This window comes from Agaricus bisporus (genome assembly GCF_000300575.1).
Source record: "Agaricus bisporus var. bisporus H97 unplaced genomic scaffold AGABI2scaffold_5, whole genome shotgun sequence".
In the NCBI taxonomy this organism is placed as follows: Eukaryota; Fungi; Basidiomycota; class Agaricomycetes; order Agaricales; family Agaricaceae; genus Agaricus; species Agaricus bisporus.
The window spans coordinates 536,599-554,282 of NW_006267368.1; the positions used below are offsets into that span (position 1 = coordinate 536,599).

The 17,684-nt window shown below is 47.4% G+C and overlaps 7 protein-coding genes across 7 annotated transcripts; 4 read left to right on the forward strand and 3 right to left on the reverse strand.

The window, feature by feature from the left end:
• Positions 1–286: 286 nt before the first annotated feature.
• AGABI2DRAFT_69760 (hypothetical protein) lies at positions 287–3,204 on the forward strand (the record flags this gene model as incomplete). The annotated part of the gene is made up of 8 exons (XM_006460776.1): positions 287–1,448; positions 1,539–1,732; positions 1,783–2,001; positions 2,353–2,569; positions 2,623–2,645; positions 2,695–2,776; positions 2,830–2,887; positions 2,946–3,204. 8 exons carry the CDS (start codon positions 287–289, stop codon positions 3,202–3,204), a joined length of 2,214 nt encoding a protein of 737 aa, XP_006460839.1.
• A 478-nt stretch (positions 3,205–3,682) lies between these two features.
• Positions 3,683–5,442, reverse strand: AGABI2DRAFT_178251 (hypothetical protein). Its single transcript, XM_006460777.1, has 4 exons — positions 5,278–5,442; positions 4,693–5,231; positions 4,495–4,637; positions 3,683–4,447 (listed from the first exon to the last, which is right to left on the reverse strand). Exons 1-4 carry the CDS (start codon positions 5,418–5,420, stop codon positions 3,857–3,859), a joined length of 1,416 nt encoding a protein of 471 aa, XP_006460840.1. The 5' UTR covers positions 5,421–5,442; the 3' UTR covers positions 3,683–3,856.
• A 685-nt stretch (positions 5,443–6,127) lies between these two features.
• AGABI2DRAFT_70068 (hypothetical protein) lies at positions 6,128–6,608 on the forward strand (the record flags this gene model as incomplete). The annotated part of the gene is made up of 4 exons (XM_006460778.1): positions 6,128–6,181; positions 6,237–6,342; positions 6,396–6,436; positions 6,489–6,608. The coding sequence occupies 4 exons, from the start codon at positions 6,128–6,130 to the stop codon at positions 6,606–6,608; spliced, it is 321 nt and encodes a 106-aa protein (XP_006460841.1).
• Positions 6,609–7,726: 1,118 nt separating this feature from the next.
• On the forward strand, positions 7,727–8,522 carry AGABI2DRAFT_204101 (hypothetical protein; the record flags this gene model as incomplete). The annotated part of the gene is made up of 3 exons (XM_006460779.1): positions 7,727–8,077; positions 8,130–8,160; positions 8,215–8,522. The coding sequence occupies exons 1-3, from the start codon at positions 7,772–7,774 to the stop codon at positions 8,520–8,522; spliced, it is 645 nt and encodes a 214-aa protein (XP_006460842.1). The 5' UTR covers positions 7,727–7,771.
• A 448-nt stretch (positions 8,523–8,970) lies between these two features.
• Positions 8,971–12,631, reverse strand: AGABI2DRAFT_185181 (hypothetical protein). The gene is made up of 18 exons (XM_006460780.1): positions 12,173–12,631; positions 12,038–12,120; positions 11,772–11,861; positions 11,391–11,678; positions 11,281–11,345; positions 11,058–11,213; positions 10,901–10,993; positions 10,783–10,845; positions 10,678–10,730; positions 10,585–10,616; positions 10,351–10,523; positions 10,275–10,288; positions 10,205–10,224; positions 10,065–10,152; positions 9,954–9,978; positions 9,650–9,895; positions 9,472–9,591; positions 8,971–9,411 (listed from the first exon to the last, which is right to left on the reverse strand). The coding sequence occupies exons 1-18, from the start codon at positions 12,583–12,585 to the stop codon at positions 9,139–9,141; spliced, it is 2,295 nt and encodes a 764-aa protein (XP_006460843.1). The 5' UTR covers positions 12,586–12,631; the 3' UTR covers positions 8,971–9,138.
• A 686-nt stretch (positions 12,632–13,317) lies between these two features.
• AGABI2DRAFT_192433 (hypothetical protein) lies at positions 13,318–15,134 on the forward strand. Its single transcript, XM_006460781.1, has 5 exons — positions 13,318–13,766; positions 13,827–13,928; positions 13,980–14,562; positions 14,618–14,943; positions 15,015–15,134. The coding sequence occupies exons 1-4, from the start codon at positions 13,610–13,612 to the stop codon at positions 14,880–14,882; spliced, it is 1,107 nt and encodes a 368-aa protein (XP_006460844.1). The 5' UTR covers positions 13,318–13,609; the 3' UTR covers positions 14,883–14,943; positions 15,015–15,134.
• A 102-nt stretch (positions 15,135–15,236) lies between these two features.
• On the reverse strand, positions 15,237–16,937 carry AGABI2DRAFT_204104 (hypothetical protein; the record flags this gene model as incomplete). The annotated part of the gene is made up of 9 exons (XM_006460782.1): positions 15,237–15,912; positions 15,963–16,007; positions 16,063–16,079; positions 16,139–16,191; positions 16,253–16,399; positions 16,456–16,465; positions 16,522–16,619; positions 16,676–16,743; positions 16,798–16,937. The coding sequence occupies 9 exons, from the start codon at positions 16,935–16,937 to the stop codon at positions 15,516–15,518; spliced, it is 975 nt and encodes a 324-aa protein (XP_006460845.1). The 3' UTR covers positions 15,237–15,515.
• Between the last annotated feature and the right edge of the window lie 747 nt (positions 16,938–17,684).

Consider the following 17,684-nt stretch of genomic DNA (forward strand, 5'->3'; position numbering starts at 1 on the left):
GGAAAAAGAGAAACGTAAACGTTATAAAAGACATACGTCGATAATAATTTGATAGGGGAAAGCGAAGTCGGATCCGAGAGCATTATAACTGAAGTGAAGGGGGGACCTTGATTCAAAAGGGGTAGTACTATGGGATTGATCATTATTATTTAATATATTCAAATACAGTAGTCGGATTATCCAATTATTGGTCGTGCGATAGTTGTATTACTTACTGTGGTATTGTCACGGTTTCGTCACGTCAAGGATCAAACAATACCGGTTGGGGCGGCGCACTATATACGCCATGGTCAAACGGAAGCTTTCTTTCGACGATGCCAAATCTTCACCTAAAAAGCGGACAAAAAATGGAAGTCAAGCCCGGCTGGACGCATTTTTCACCACGTCACCGGGCAAAATAAGAGCGACCCCGTTGGAGACGCCCGTTGAGACAAACCATGGAGAAAAGATCCCAAGCTTGTCTCCTCTCGTTATTGATGTCGATGCAGAAGACGCGGAGACGCAATTCGAAGAAAGGCTGGTCCCGCCATTGGCAGTCCTGCAATCAGTGCGAGTCCAAAAAAAGGAGGTTAACATTCCTGGTCATTCGGTTAAGATTCAGCCTCTGCAGTTCGCACCCTTGGATGTCGATCCTATAAACTATTCGCCCGATGGACAGCCTTGGCTCGAAAAGGGTGCTCCCTATGCGTTTCTCACTCATGCATTCTCAACCCTCTCATCTACTCGTTCTCGTATCATCATCATCAATACCCTCACGAACTGTTTGCATACGATTATATCCAAGCATCCAGAATCGCTTCTTCCTTCTCTTTATCTTCTTTCCAACACTCTTGCTCCCCCGTACGCTCCCATCGAGCTTGGACTTGGGCCTGCTATTATCTCGCGGGCCATTCAAAATGTTTCTGGAATCACACCGGCTACACTAAAAAAATTGTATAATACGCTAGGAGATCCTGGTGATGTTGCTGTTGCTGCTAAAACTAACCTTCGAACGCTAGTGCCGCACCCTCAATTGACCATCTCTTACGTGTATGATTCACTCATGATGATTGCTCACTCAAAAGGCCAAGGAGCGGCTAGACAAAAGGAAAAGCTGATTGAAAAGCTTTTGTTGTCGGCCAATGGTGAAGAAATTCGTTACATGACCCGTACACTATGCCAGAATCTTCGTGTGGGGGCGGTCAGAACTTCCATGCTGACTGCTTTGGCTCGAGCTATTGCCTTATCATATGAATCGCCGGGCTTACTCGAGGGCGAAGATACCTTACACGTATCAGCCTCTTTATTGCGCAAGTTACAAAAGAGTCCTGTCAAGAACAAGGCAGGGTTGTCAGACTGTCCGCGGAACAAACTGAACGAAATTTTTTCGAAAGCCGAGTCCATAGTCAAAGGTGTATTCGTCAAACATCCAAACTATGGCGACATCGTTGCTGCACTTTTGGACACCGGTTTATACGGATTGGAGGAGAAAGTTCCTCTTACGATAGGTTTGTTCAATATCACTAGCTGCTGAAGGTCCTGCCCTTACATCTCGGTAGGTATTCCGCTCCATCCGACCTTGGGCTCACCGATGCGTTCTTTGGATGAAGTCTATGACAGGTTGGCGAACCAGCCGTTCGTAGCTGAGTTTAAATACGACGGACAGAGGGCGCAAGTTCATGCCATAACAAAAGACGGGCGTCTTTCAGAGTTCAAGATATTTTCACGTCATCTAGAGGATATGACAAGCAAGGTACACTTCTTAGACCGAAATATTCTTCCTTTGACTCATTGACTGCCCAGTATCCCGACATTCAATTGCTCGTTAAGTCACTCTTAGAAAGATCACCTTCGATATCCTCCTTCGTCATGGATGCAGAAATAGTTGCCGTCAATCCTCGAACAGGTGCTATCAAAACATTCCAAGAGTTATCCAATCGAGCGAAAAAGGATGTGCAAGTCAGAGATATCCAGGTTTCAGTGTGTTTGTATGCATTCGACTTGATGTACCTAAACGGAGAAGTAAGTCTATACCTCGGGTAGAAGCATTTTCTTGAATTTTTTCCAGCCGCTTCTACAAAAGACGTTTCGCGAACGAAGATCTCTACTTCAGAACTCCTTCTCACCCTATACTCCGGAGGAAATAGGATTCGCTCGCTTTACTCATGTTGAAAGTATGAATAGCGAGGTGGGCCAAGCCAGTGTGGAGGTTTTCTGGCGGCGGTCAATCGAAAGTCAGTGTGAAGGCCTGATGATTAAAGTAAGTTTGTTTTGACATAAATGAAATGCCTCATATCTAAACGATGTCTCAAGTTACTCGACAATATTGTGGTCGACCCAGAAGGGGACAAGACAAACAGTCATACGAGGAAGAAACCTTTACCAGCAACATATGAACCTGATAAGCGAACAGCAGCATGGTTGAAGTTGAAGAAAGACTATGTCAGTGGAGTCGGAGACAGTCTCGATCTGGTGCCAGTTGGTGCTTGGTATGGGAATGGTAGAAAAGTCAAATGGTGGAGTCCAATCTTAATGGCTGTATATGACCAGTCAAGTGGTCGATTTGTAGCCGTCTGTAAGTGCATGTCAGGTGCGCTTTCTTCTTTCTTGAGTTCTTTTCACGACCCGCTTACCCAGTGCCAGGTTTCACGGACAGTTTTTACCAGGTATGGGTCCGTCGGCTATCTTCTCGACCACTATATCAGATTATTTTAGGACACGAGAGACAGGTATACTCCTGGGGATGGGCCTGATGTAATTTGTTCACCTCGGCCGCTGTGGGAGTGCGATTTTGGAGGTTAGCAACATTATTTGATAGTAAATGCTAGCATTCTCACTCCAATCTCTCAGGTTTTACTCCAGACGTATATTTTCGGCCGCAAGAGGTCTGGGAAATACGAGGGGCGGAGTACGTGATTTCGGCAGTCCAACCGAGTAGTCATTTGATTGATATCTATCTGTCTCAGCATCACCTTGAGCCCAGTTTCTGTTGCTGCCAAGGGGTTGGGATCCTTAACTCGAGGTTTAAGCCTTCGCTTTCCACGGTTTCTGAGAGTCCGAGAAGATAAAACCATTGAACAAGCGAGCACGCCCGAATTCTTGGCTAGTATTTGGAAGAAGCAACAGGGAAGTAAGGAAGGACATGTTGAAGACGAACTAGTGGATGTTGATTTTGCAAGTTCCCCCGGTGTATCGGAAGATGATCTATCAGAGTTGGTCGCATAATTTTGGATGAAACTCAGAAGCGATGTGGGTCGCGAAGGTTTTCAATGCGCTATCATATTGTTGATTCATGCTGAAATAGTCGTAGAAGTATCTCTTGTTTAAGGTTTGTAGCGTGAGCTGGTATCGACTGTTATCGTCTAAGCCACAAAATTGTCCTTACTGTCGGCACTACGTTATTTCCAAATGTTCTATCAATAGACTCAATTAACTTATATCGATCTCGGTGGCAAAACTTATAGTTGCTTCTCACTGATCCTGCTCCATTGTCCCGAATCCGATGGCTTCGAAGAGCTATTCCGGCCTTTCAAACACCCCAGAGTGACATTTTTCAATAAAGGTGTTGGCGCAGGGTGACGTTATGCCGTTGCTCATAAGCGAGTGAAACACCAAGCTCGCTTCGACGGCCACACATTAAGTGGGTCAAAAGTTGATGCATGATGTTTCACTCTTTTCTGAACTTCTGAAATTTCCAAAATATAGCATCGTTCATGAATGTCGATTTATTCCATCGGTCGACGAAGCAGAGGGGATACATAGAAGAACAGTCAGGAAACGGTGGCCATGCTTGGTGTCAAGACGTAACAGAACTGTTGGGTAGATAATCTCGGACCATGACAATCGTCGAGAAGTCCTGGATATATTAATAGATATGCTAGTGGTCGGTATCCACTACGGCGCGCCAACGTGCGACTTGAACTTCGAGTAGCCGCTGATACACCCTGGCCTCTTTTTCTTTTTCTTGATCGACGTCATGCACGATTGACAAATTCCTCGTCAATGCTTTATACCAATCAGGGTCTCGATCCGTGGGTGATAAGCGAGCTTGAAGGGAACCGTAAGCCAACAGAAGTTGATATCGACACCAAATATGTTTTGATATGTCATTTTGGGACATATCAGGTGCCGAGGCTTGTAGTAGTCGTAAAATTTCAACAAAGGTGGGAATAGATGATCTGATCGCTAATAGAGGGGAATCTAGAACAGCCGGTGCTTGTCTATCGGGCACCTTTTCGGCCCGCACCCTCATTTTTGGTTGCGGCCTTGTCGTGCTACCAGGCATAGGATGCACAGCACCACCAATGAGCTTTTGACAAAGCCCAACCTTGAACTGTAAAACTTGAGTGGCTGTAGATTGACCGAGTTGAGCCATGAGTACGGATAGTTGTTCGGGCTGAATCCGGGTATACACCGTAGTGAGTAATGCGTGAGCGTCGAATTCTACCGTCAAGGTAAGATTGATGAGCTGGTTTCTAATGAGCAAATTTCGGTTCCACAGTAGTCGTGACTCACGAGGGACAAAAGACGGCCAGCCAGTTGATGCCTTTGAACTTGTTTCTGTAGAAGGCAGTATGCAATAATAGTCACGGGGGCATCAATGTAAGTACTACCATTATCGTCAAGTATTTGTTCGATGAGAAGAGGCGAGTGTCGAGCTTGATTGTTTGCATCAAATCCAATTGTATAATAAACTCGGGCAAGACATCTTACCATTCAAGTCTGTGTCGAACAGCTCTTCATCACGTTCATAGATAGAGACCAACCAGTTCAACAAAGGCCAGGCACTTTCAGAGACGATCGTGGTAGGGGTGGTGACCGGGTTGATATCGTTAGGAGTGCCATACCTTCTGGATTGCCTAGTTGATCTGTGAGATGCCGAAGGCAGCGCACTCTGGTATAGCACGGAGTCACTGTGCAGTAATTGCCAGCTGTCTTTGCATTGAGCAATACATACAGCTCGTTTCGCAATCATTGAATCTCCTTCATTGAGACCCGATGAGACAAGTGGGGATCTCCGACGAGGCAGGGCCCGAGATAGTACGGAGGGCGAGTTGGTACGTATGTATGCCATCAACAGCCTTTGTGCGTCGACAACAGCCTTGGCTGGGATGGGATTCGACGATATTTGCTGCTGGCGTTGCTTGACAAGTTTAGACGGAGACATTTGAACAGAGGTGTCAATATCGTATTCAACTGTCGGCTCTTGCATAGATTGAAGGGAAATATATATCAATTGTCGTAGATGAGGGCTGGAAGAATTGAGTACTGGAATAGAATGAGACTAGACGAACTCACGGGTGGGGATTGAAATCAGGAGAGCGTAACTGATCGAGGGTGGCAATGGCGGTTTCATATTGGCCTTCTTCAAAGCAATTATCGACAAGACCACGCTGCAGAGAGGTCAGCTCCCATGGATATCGACCATTGTTGCTGGCCATCGTAAGCAGGAAGAATATGCAGGTGAGGCATGTAGTCACAAACGCCAGATGTCACCACTTTGTCACACCGTAGTATTTACTTCCAGGTTGACCCGTGGGGGTACGACCAACTGAGGATGGCAAGACAACATCTCGCAAAGCCCTGAGATACGCAACGTCCCAATACCCTTTTCCTTTCGGCGCTAATCCGCGAGGACATCTTCTTACGGTTCCGTAAATACATATCACAATCACGCCATAGTCCCATGAAATTGTTATTTACAGTCGCTAAGCCGTGAGGATCAAATAATGGGAGAGATCAAGTGACAGGCTACAACGAAGGCATCATGTATTCAGATTTATTAGTTACATGTTTGAGGACGAGACGACAGCGCGGGGTGAAGTGGGTTAACCATTAGAACCATAATTGATGATAAGGAATGTTTCCATTGGCTGATCTGAATGCGACCGATCAAAAAGGATGGAATGGAAGCCACTACTGAGTAGAAAACCAGTTGTTCAGAAAGTAATTTACCTCCACCAGCAAACACGCCGAAGATCTGGCTCAACTTGCTGGTTGTTCGTAAACTTTTTTGTCGCAGACGGCTATCAGCGTTCTGCTCGTTTAACAAGCAACGCCAAACAATGATGCCTCTGTCCATTGAAAGATGCTGCTGGCTCGTTGGCGGAACGCACTTCATTTCTCTGCAAACAGAGCCTATTACGCTATGTCAAGCAACTTGACAAGCACCGGTACCGTAGAGAAATCTATGCGCGAAAAGGTTTAACAGCGTTTTTGAGCGGTTGAAGGTTGCTGATCTACTGGTTCGGATTTAGCTTACGGCGCTTTTGCACCCCATCTCCCTGACAATTAGGAACGAATCATCTGCACACCGTCATCATGCAGCTATGCGAGCGCAAAACGGAGGTAGCGGAGAAACTCGTGAGTGTTTGAGAAGAGAAGAGTCATTACGTCGCGTAACACCAAATTCAAAGACTTCTCAATTCGGGTGGTCTCTGATGCCTTCAAAGGAAAAGTACGTCCACAATCTAAATCTGGGTACTGTCTTCTTCGACGACAAATTGTAGAGCCCAATTCAGAGGCATCGTATGATCAATACAGCACTATCAGAGGAGTTCATGAATGGGTTGCACGCACTCACGCTTGAGGCTAAAACAGGAGAAGAAGCAGCAAGAACCTCCCCTTGAAATGTTTAATGATGTGTCTGCACCTGACAAGGTGTACAACAATTGTTTGTATACTCTTTCCGCTTGAGATGATCTTCCACTGACTTATCCTTTACATTCAGAGATCAAAATTTTCTTCTTTGTTAAGCGACATATTTTTACTGCATGAATGATACCTATATGATGCGGGTTTTTCACTGCTGTCGTGCATTGACTTCACTGATCAGATACAGTGAGTCTCATAGTGAGAAGTTAAATCGCGCAACCGTCTCAGATTCATCTCAGATTTCTGGGGAGAATCAGTCGGAACCGCTGGTCTGCCATCATTCTTGAAAGCGTATAAGTCGGTTCGCTTTTCAGTACGGTTACCAAAGCGCGGTTCTACTAGCAGATGGTCATGCCTATTGGTACGGCCGACAATTGGAAAACAGCTTGACAGCCGGTTGGTATCTGCAAGATTCTCGGATGGATGCCGTTTGAAACGGCCTGTCCAATATATACTTGGCTTGCAACTGGATACATTTTAGATCATCTTCCCCCTACCTCCATGTCCAACCCGTCTGATACCCACCCGGGTAAGCGGGTGACTCTTCCATCCATCAGAGATCTTTTCAGAGGTAAAGTCCCATCCTACCAGTCAGCCAGCCTACACAAACCGATTTCGGCAGATGAAATCATGCAACACCCTCCCGGGGAACCTCCCTCGTCGACACTAGCGCGCCTCAGGATTGATGACGACGGGAATGAAATGCCACATACAAGGACCCAGTCTCCCATGCCTTTCGATCCGTCTCGCACCTACAGGGTATTTATCATTTCCTTGCTCTTTGTATTCTTATTCATGTGCCTTACAACAGACGTCTGGCCCCGACACAATATTACCCTCACCATCTACTTCTAATCGACCGCGCCTATATTCTGATGCTCCACGGTACCCAAGCGCATATTCTACACCGCAATCCTCAAGTCCTCCTTTCTATCCAACTCATTCTTTTCCACTGTCTGACGCACCGCCTGGCCAGCGACCGCCCAGTATACCCTCGTACCACACACAATCATATCCGACTTCTCACCCGGACCCCCAGCCACAGCATTGGCCGGCAAATGCTCCTTCTGGTCAAAGGCCATATCCAAGTCACTCTCATCCCAATCTCCGAGCGCACGCATCCCAAGATTCATCTCAGATGTCTCATGGATCTTCAAGCTCTAATCCAGCTTCTTTTGTCCCGGGACATAACCTGGATTTACCACCGGCTCTAACTCGAGCCCCAGCGCCATGGGTTATAGCGACAAATCTTGATGTGGGGCAGATTTATGAGGATGACGAAAGGACTACAATCGCCCGTCCATTCGATGGGAACTCGCTGGCGCGTTCCACCTCTCATGCCATTCCGCTTGGGAGGTTTCTCGATGATGCATCTGGGACCCCCCTCGGGAAATACGAGTGCAAGATTTGTGGAAAGCTATTTAATAGGCCCAGCAGCCTGCGGGTAGGTGGTTACTGGATCATCTCGAGGTATCATCAAACTGACAGTCACAAAGATCCATCTCAATAGTCATACAGGTGAAAAACGTGAGTAAACGCCCAACAGCAATTTCCCACCAAGTAGACTGACATGTTATCCAGCGCATGTCTGTCCTTATCCAGGCTGTGGCCGTAGTTTCAGTGTCCTTAGCAACATGAGGAGGCATGCGCGAGTTCACACGCACAACTCCAAGGAACAAGAACCAGAAGAGTTGATTGACGAGTCAAGCGTACCGCCATCACCAGCCACCGCATCAGCCGGCCAAGCTTCTGTTCAAGAAGGAGTACCTATACAAAGTAGTACTGATTCTCGTCATCACTACAGACAGGATAGTAATAACTCTACTTCGAGCTCCCGGAGCCGAGGACGTTCATCCGGGATTGATCGGGTGGAAGAAGAAGAACAATGAGAAAAAAGGTCATCTCGACAAAGCCAAGATTGAAGTTTATATATGTACGAGAACCCCACTTGGTGTTTTGGTGTTTGTTGTTTCTCGCTTTCTGTGGGCTCGTCTTCTCGACACTACAATTAGTTGTATATTTTTTAATTATGACTGTCATGTTGCTACTGATTCAAATTTGTGTGACCGGTCGTATGTCTAGCTTGATCACCTCATTTTGCTGTGCAAATGAGTGCATATAAAATATATTCGAGGCGCAAAGCCACTACTGATTTGTGTGCATTATTTTAAGCTTCTTTACTTCATCTCAAGCACACTGACCATTTGTTTTGTTGTGAGCGTTTGTTCAAAGTTGCACTTCACCCACGCCCATCGTTCCCAGTTCCGAGCCACCTGACCCCAGGATGGTATAAACGATCGACATCAAGGAGTGTTAGTGCTCAGATAGAGGCAAGCTAAACGCAGTTCTCCTTTCTCTTTTCCGTAACTAGCAAGACAACAAAGTCCTATACATGTACAAGCAAGAAATCGAAGAAGGTATACAATATTTTACATGGAGAGCAAATACAGTGTTCTACTTATAGCTAATTTATCAAAAAGTGATTGATCGATCACAGTCAATACATTACATCGAGATCGCGCGTCCCTTTCCACCGGCGTGTGCCTCTCGTACGAGAGTTCGGCCTCTGACTGTGCCTATTTGATTGTGACCATTGTTTGATAGAGGCTCAAATGCCTGATCAACATGGGCATACTCAAACGATCGAGGACTCTTATGGGTAAAGCCGGCAAATGCCAACCGCTTTCTTACGTTCAAAACTTCAGCACCATAAACGTTGTCCCGAAGGAGAGGATCGCGAGTAGCATCTGGCGGAGCACCATTTGCAGGTGCCAGAGGCTGAAACATATTAGCTCTAGTGTCCGCAGGCCCCACGCCTCACAAACGATGACAACACACCTCTGGTGGGATGTCAGAGTCGAAATGTTTAGTGTCTTCTGGATTTCGCAATTCGGGCTTGAAAGGAGCGGGGTAGCGGTGAATGTTTTGCCAATCAATGCCCTTAAACCATGGATGGGCCTGCTTCAGCGTTAGCACTCCCTGAAAATTTCAATACGGGTGGTCCAGGACGCATTACCTTTATGAGCTCAGCTCCATCATTGCCTCCGCCCGATCCAGGGTGAGGTATAACACTACTCCGTCGCGCTTGTACAACCAAAGCATCAGGCCTATTCACTGAGGAAGATGTTTGAGAACCCAAACGATCTTCGGGTTCACAAAGCAGCTGTTGCATGAGGTTTACACCTTCATGTGAAACGCGCGGTTTGGAAGGGAACCGTATAGATTGCTTCCAGTTGAGAATCTTCTGCCGAGTGACGTGTCGCTGCGAGTTTGTTGAGTGAGCAAGTCGGTTGACAGGGTGAAACGAAAGTGTAGCTTACCGAATTACTAACAAAAGGAGGGAACCTGAGCACGATCAGTATGGCCGATGGTAGAAAGAAAATAAAAAGCAAAAAGAATAAACAGAAAGCGAAAGAAATATGCCTATTTACCCATAAAGACATTCAAACATGATGACTCCCAGGCTCCACCAATCGCACGAATAACTATAACCGTGTCCTCTGATAACCTCGGGGGACACTGACAACTCCGGTTGAGACTGTGAAGGCTACAAGGAATAAAGGAACTCAACTATATGAATTTGTACCGCAACTAAATCATAGAGGTGAGGGACTGATGAGCTCTGCGGGCAAACAACTCACATTGAATACGCCAACTGGGGGGAAATTCAATTGAACACGTTTGGAGCAGGATTGATCGACAAAGGTTTACACTAACCTTTCTGCGGTGTTTGTCTCTCCATGTGAAGAGACCACCTTGACTATCACCACCTCCCATCAACTGCTCGATTTCTCGCGGTGTCATTCGCCTTGTTTTCCGGCCGTCCATGACGGAATCTCCGATGTCAATGCCGTGTTTATGCAACAGGTGCAAGCGTTGATTTTCATAATCTGATAGACGCTCGATTAGTGCAATGACGTCGGCAAAAGTCATCTAGAAAAGATTGCTAACATGATGTGTCATGAGCCCAGTGTAAGTCAGTCCTGCGATACAAAGTAAAAGTGAAAATTTGAGATTAAATGAAAGAAGCGCTGGATTACTGACGCCAACCCGAAATCGCTGAGCCTGATGTGCCCATTTGGATCAAATAAGAAGTTCTATAAAGAATGAGGCCGGATCAGAGACGATAATGTCAAGTGTGGGACTTACATCTGGCTTAATATCGCGATGTATGAAGCCGTGCTTATGACATGACTCAATAGCCAATATCATCTTAACCCCGGTTGCCATGAGAAGCCTTGCCACAAGAGAAATAGGAATAACCTACTTCTGCGACATAGAAGCGAGTAAAGTTTTCCTCAAAGACATCTCGTTCGATTAGTAGATTTAAGAGATCACCGCCGCCCATGTATTCAAGAATCTGAATGGATGGTACGAGAGGGGGAAAATCAACGTTGTGCAGATCTAATTTTGATATCACTCACCAGATATAGATTATCGCTGTCCTGAAAGCTGTAGTACATTTTGACAATCCACTCGGCTCCACCCGGCGCATGAACAAGAGATGCGGCTTTTAGGACATCGCGCTCAGCACGTACGTGACCTTCCTGCCCCTTGCGAAGCATGTCAGCCTTTCGCAGCTGTTAAGAAAATTTTTTGGATATAGCTTAGTTGGTTGCGAGGGGTCATAGAATTTCATTTCCATACTTGTTTCATAGCATAAAGGTTTCCCGTCGACTTTTCGCGCACCAAGGAAACAACACCAAAAGCGCCTACACGATGAGAAAACGTCAAACAGAAAATAGGGCTTGGCACACCGTGACCAATGATCTTGAGCCCGATGAACGCGCTAACATCGACCTTTTGCCTACGCTCTCGCAAATAGTCTGACTCGTTCTGTCGCCACCGCGCTCGCAAGTGTTCCTTCTGATCATGAGTCAGTTGCATTTCGGCCATATCTCTTTCCATGGCTAGTCTTCTTTGTTCTCTAGAAGGAGGATGCCGAAATAGGGGGAAGTACAAATTCTCGAAGAAGATCCTTGCGGCTACTGCCTTCTCCAAGGTGGAAAGTGACGGATTGATCGGCCTGGGGGGTGGGGGCTCAACTTGGGCTTGAACTGGATCAACTGGGCCTAAGACCTCGTTTTCTTGGATTTGAGGATGCGATCGTGGCCCGTTCAAACTTCCACTCCGCGGACGACCGCCCAACCAACCATCAATGTTATATGGGGTGATATAATTCTCTTTAGCGGCAGTTGTAAGGAGGGAAGAGGAGGTGTTCGTGCTGACTCCGTTGACCTGTCACTCCTTGCTCGACTATTTTTTTTCACGCCACCGACACCGCCAGGGACGGTGATCCCGGGCATGCCAAGTAGCGACTTGAGTTTTGATAGGATGGGCCCAGTGTGGATCTGGTATTTGTTGAGTCAAAAGGGAAGGAACCATGAGAATTGGTCCGTCCGACCTCCAAGCTTTCCCAGTCCATCCGGTCCCCATCGTGTGAGAAGTGCTTCCAGTTGGTCAGCATCGGACGCATGAACAAGATGCCTTCCACCGTTAGTGAGCGGCAGTCGGAGGATATCACAGCTTGCAGACGTACACGAAGCCCTTTGGCTTGGACACCATGTCCTTGCTGATTCTTCGGCCCTTCTTGGGTGACGACCTGATCGCACCTCCCGGAAGGGGCTTGATATCCTCGTAACGCGGACCAGCAACAATCGGGTCGGGGGTTGGGGCTGTTGGGGCCCCCCAAAGGAGGCGAGAGGGCGAGGGCGTAGGTATCATAGCAAGTAGATCATAAAAACCCTTGTGCAGAAAGGTACCTGCGGGTATCGTGCTCGTTGTTGGCTCATCATGAAATTCTGGCTGAGGCGGAGAAACATAATTTGGCTGGGTGTAATATGGGACAAAATAGGGGTTATTCATTGAAAGGGGGTCCAATGCCGGCGGGGCTTGATTGGCCCGATGTCGCGTCAAAGATGGCGGTCTTGACAGAGGGCGATGCACTGCCATTGAAGTTCAGACGACTCGAACGACGATGCGGCCTAATTGCAAGGCCGGGTATCAGACGAACAAGCCCCAGTAGTGCGCCTCGGGCGCAGAGGCACGGTGTCGCGAGCACGTGCGTCATCCCACAACCGGTCGCAATCCTTCTCCAGAGTCGGCGCGAGGATGCAGGGCAGAAAATTGACATAAGAAATTGCACGGTGCATCATCGAGACTCGGCTGTTTCCTGTCTACAGCATGCGGATTGTCCGTCATACGTATAACTGACTCGCCTCGTGGACCTCGTGTCATTGCCCAGAGGATAGCGGGCTTTTTCTGTGTCTAGTCTCACCGTATTGCCCGAAGACAGAAAACGGATTTGGTTTGTCGGGTTCTGGCTTTCTGGACCAGCGACAAGAGACTTGTGGAATGGAGACTTTCTGTGGAGTGGCTAGCTGTTCCTCATCTAGATCTGGGTGGCTTCTCTCGGACTCAAGAAGGGCTGATCATACAAGCTCGCGAGTATGGTTATGCTCGCGTTCTGCGTCGTTGATGTTACGGCGGCGGGCTGGATCTGGGAGGGGATCTCGAACCAGGCCAACGAGGCGACGGACGGACACGAGGCTTTCATTTGATGAGGAAATGTGACAACGCTAACAACGCATGCTCCTCCTGGAATATCGAAATCGTCGATTCTTACGCCATCGCAAATCAACAACAACACTGCTGATAACCTTCGCCGTCCTCTCCTCCTCTTCATCTCTCCTGCCCTCGCCTTACTGCTTTCTGCACCTTCTGCCCCGTTTCATCCTCCCCCTGCCCTCCGTTCACTACCGCCACCTCACCTCGTGCGCCCCTGCGGTACATGTATTCCGCGTTGCAGGATCGCTGACAACTTGATCCATCGCTGTGCAACCGAGAGACCAAAGCATTCCAAACCAACGTGGTCATTAATACTTATATTCAAAGTTCTATCCTTTTTTGTTCCGTTAATAATCTCCACCCTCCCCTCTTCTCCCTCCCCCTCACCTATTACTATTCGTTCGCTAATATGTCGGCCTCGAGCAAGGATCAGTACTACACCGGCAATGTTGGGAAATCGCGTAGAGGATCCCCAGGGGAAACCAGCAGCGTATTCTTTCAGGGACAGGGTGGGCGAACAGTGCTCCCTCCTATTTCTTCTGCCTTTCCAACCTCACGTTTTCCAGGTCTGTTGTTCACATCGTCTTCAGAGGCACAACGCACTCAACATTTCTTACCGCACACAGTGCCCTCGACATATACCACCCCATATACGCAACCCCGTTCATCTCCAGCCAGGTTCATGCTCAATCAATCCGCCTTCTATCAATGGGGCACGGGCAACAATTGTAAGATCCCCTTCATTCCTCAACGCACGCCTAATATTTTAATTTCGGTAGCTCCTCCATTGCCTGAGCCTTCATTTCCCAGCTATGAAGGCCATGACCGCTATAATCCCCAGCCGTCTTATACGGCCTATCCTTCTGCGCGAGCATCTTCGCCAATTCCCCAGAACCCTACGGACTCTAGAAGGCTCCCCCCTCTCACAACTTCAGCTGCTGGCAGCGAACGGTGGCAACACGGGTCGTACCCGATTTCTAATAACTATCAGACCACCGGTATTCGGTCCCCGACGGCGTCCTATCCTTCGGCTTATGCGCCCTACTCTGCCAACAGCGCGTATACTTATTTACCACAGTCCGCAGATCAGCTCGAAATGAGCACCGGTCTTTTCGACCTTGAGCCTCATGTTCGTTCTTCCTCTCCTTACCGATCGCAGCTAGACACAAATTTCTCGCCTCCTCCTATCTCACCGACATCTGCAACCGAGGAACCCACCATCAAAAAGAAGCGCAAGCGCGCCGATGCCAATCAGCTGAAGGTTCTCAATGAGGTATACGCTCGCACAGCATTCCCTTCGACAGAAGAGCGCAATGCCTTGGCGAAGCAGCTTGACATGTCGCCAAGGAGCGTACAAATATGGTATCAAATTATATCCTAATTGAAAGTAACTGCATATTTACAAGAACATCGACAGGTTTCAAAATAAAAGGCAGTCTATGCGACAGACGAACCGCCAGTCTACAAATCCGAGCAACTTACCTCAACAGTCGTTCGCCGCGGCCTCGACCGCGGGAGCCTCTCATAGCTCGTCAAGGGCCCTGAATCCAGTCAATCCACAGGCTGCAGAGTCTTCATACATCGCCAGCACTCAGGATCACGTTCGTGCTCACCATTCTTCCTCTCCTCACCGTCGCGACGAAGTTTTGGACCCTCGCAAGTGGTCTTCCCGTGGCTTCTGAAGAATTGATTTTCCAGTAATTGACATGGCTACACCCGTTCTTTACCTTGCTTCTCATTACGGTAGAATTTTCTTCACCTTTTAAACTTAGCATCCGTTAATAACCCATCATTATTTCATTAATCCTCGATAGCTAGGTTTCATTGTCTACCTTTTTTATCCGGCCTGATGATTTGCTCGTGACTTCTTTCTCTACTTTCCATGTATCTATTAAATTATGTTAGGAACGGATACCTGTTATACTTGATATTATCTGTGCGCACTTGTACCTTGTCCCTGAAAATCTTTTTTTTTCGCAACTGCGAGATCTGAGGAAGTTTGATTGAAGCTTTAAGCCCGAATAGTAGTAGCTGTTGGGGTTGACATTTGGTGTCACTCATGTAACGAGATCTGTTTGTCGATAAATTACTCGAATGCAGAGTAGACTACCAATGGAGTACTACTGTGATATATCCATATAAATACAATACATCATCTAGACCTGTGCTCGGCATCTTATAATAGCACCCTGACTTCCAGTGAGGGTTTAGACTGACAACAATGATAGCTTGGGCCGCCAGCGCCCCAATTGGCATGCGAGGAAAAAAAGAAGTGTAGACAAGAAGAAGCGTTTTAAAGACTCCGTCGCGGAATGTCAAACATCGGTTGTCATGAGGGCCTTGCCATAAATAAATTCTTGGCTTCTGGCGAAACGTCTTCTGAGACGGCATTGGCCAGTGGTGGCAGGAAGAGCACTTGTTGACGTCTCTGAGGGCTGTTGTCCGCGCGACTCAACATTTGTGGTCGTAGGGGCGGACGCGGTGGGAGCTGACTCGGTTGTGGCCGTAGGGGCGGAGGAGGAAGAGTATGACTCAGGTGCGGGAGGTCCATTATTATCTCCACCGAAAGTAACGGGTGGAGGACCGGGAATAGTGAATGCTCCAAAATCTCCATAGATGAAGGGCCACTTTACGCCCGTGTAGAGCGCTGGAATGGACACAAGGTCACTATCGGACGGCGTTCCTGTTCCAGACCCAGTCACTCGGACTTGGCTACAAGCCATCAGAAGTTGTACGAAGCGAAAACAAACGAAGATACCTACATGCAGCTAGGATAAAATTGGGGTGCCTGGGAGTGCAGAGCAACACTAATTATTGACATTGTAAGACCAGAAGACTCTGGATTTCGAGAATAACACATACATCTCGTGCCGCACCAACTAGAGGATTAGTGAGTACTGAAGCCGCCCAAGATTGTACGTAACAGATTTTCACTCACATACTGTCCAGGTTTCAATTGAGATGGTATATTTGAGGTCCATGTGTTGCCGTCTGGAGATTTCCGGTTAATGAAAATTCCTAGTAGATCGCCGCATCGAGTGGGAAACTCAACTGGCTCTGAGCTGGTCAGCAGCCCATTGTTTGGTCTCCGGATCATAACCGCCGGCATCGAGCTTGAACCATTTCGCATTATTTGCTGAGAAACCAGTACAATCACCATCACAGGAAGCCATATATGTCGATACGGGACCTTGGTGATCTTCAAGAATCAAAGGAAAGATGAGAAATCGCGTGTAAATCAGATTACTAGCTCACCCGCGGGCCACTGTGAGCATGAAGTCAGTAAGCTACGCGGAATAATGAAGATGCTGATTTACGCACGTATTCCCATTCGAAGGTAACTTGAGAACCAGCAGCAACATCCGCTACCATTGATGTTGCGGAGTCACCCCCGATGCCACAATTCATGTCACTGCTATCTCCCGGGACTAATAATGCTTAAAGTCAAACACACATGTAGTAAAAGACACTGGACAAAGATTCTCACCAGGGCCGTCATCCTTAATTTTTCGAATCGCACGTTCTGGCTGGGGGTTTGCATATCTGGATCTGAATTTCAGCAAAGGTTGTTGAATTAACGATAGAGGTATCGCTTACGAATCGACAAAGGGATTCCATCCCGGGAGGTCCTGTCCCCCGACCTTTACAGAATGGACGAAGCCATGGCCAGTTACACCCCGTATAAAGATAAAGAACTTCAAAGAAGCGATCAAAGACAGTACTAATAAGAAATTCATTGCGGGTTTGGAAGACGTTGTCAACAACGGCTAGAAAAATGGAGAAGCGAGATATCGAGACTCGGAACGGCGAAAGGTGGTTATATACGCAAACACGAGGCAGAACAAAGGTTGACTCGAGGAGAAATCATTGTGCGCTCGTGGCATCATTGTGTTTTCCTGAGACTTAAAAACGTAAACAAGGGCTAGCACCTGGACCCTCAACGCACCGAAACGGGACGGGCCTCTTCTGCAACATTTAATGAGGCCACACAAGTAATTCATTCGCAGTGCTAACTTCATTCATTTGCTGCGGGTAGGTGACTTTCGTGCACATTACGCATTGTTGCCTGCTTTACTAAGTCAGGTCGATATTTTTAGACCACGTTTGAGCCTAGAATAGCACAGGCGCTGGTAATGCCATATCATAACCCGCCTCAGAGATTAATATGAATCATGACCGCTGGTATTGGTATCAGAACATAAGAATATGCATACCTGCGCTTGCGCCGGGCCTGTACACCGTGCACACCCGTCGCTTTGACTTAATTTAGAATTCACAAACCCCGGATTAAAAAAATACCTGTAAAAACCATCCTTTCCCCCCATCTCAATACCACTTGTTCTATTCTCTACGATTGCCCCAATGAATCAGTCCTTCAATACTTTGTCTTGTGCAGAAAGGGAATACTTTAAAAAAGATTTCTCGTCTCAGAAAACAGACGTAGTACAACCCGCTGTTGTAAACGCATTTGTAACCATTGTTGC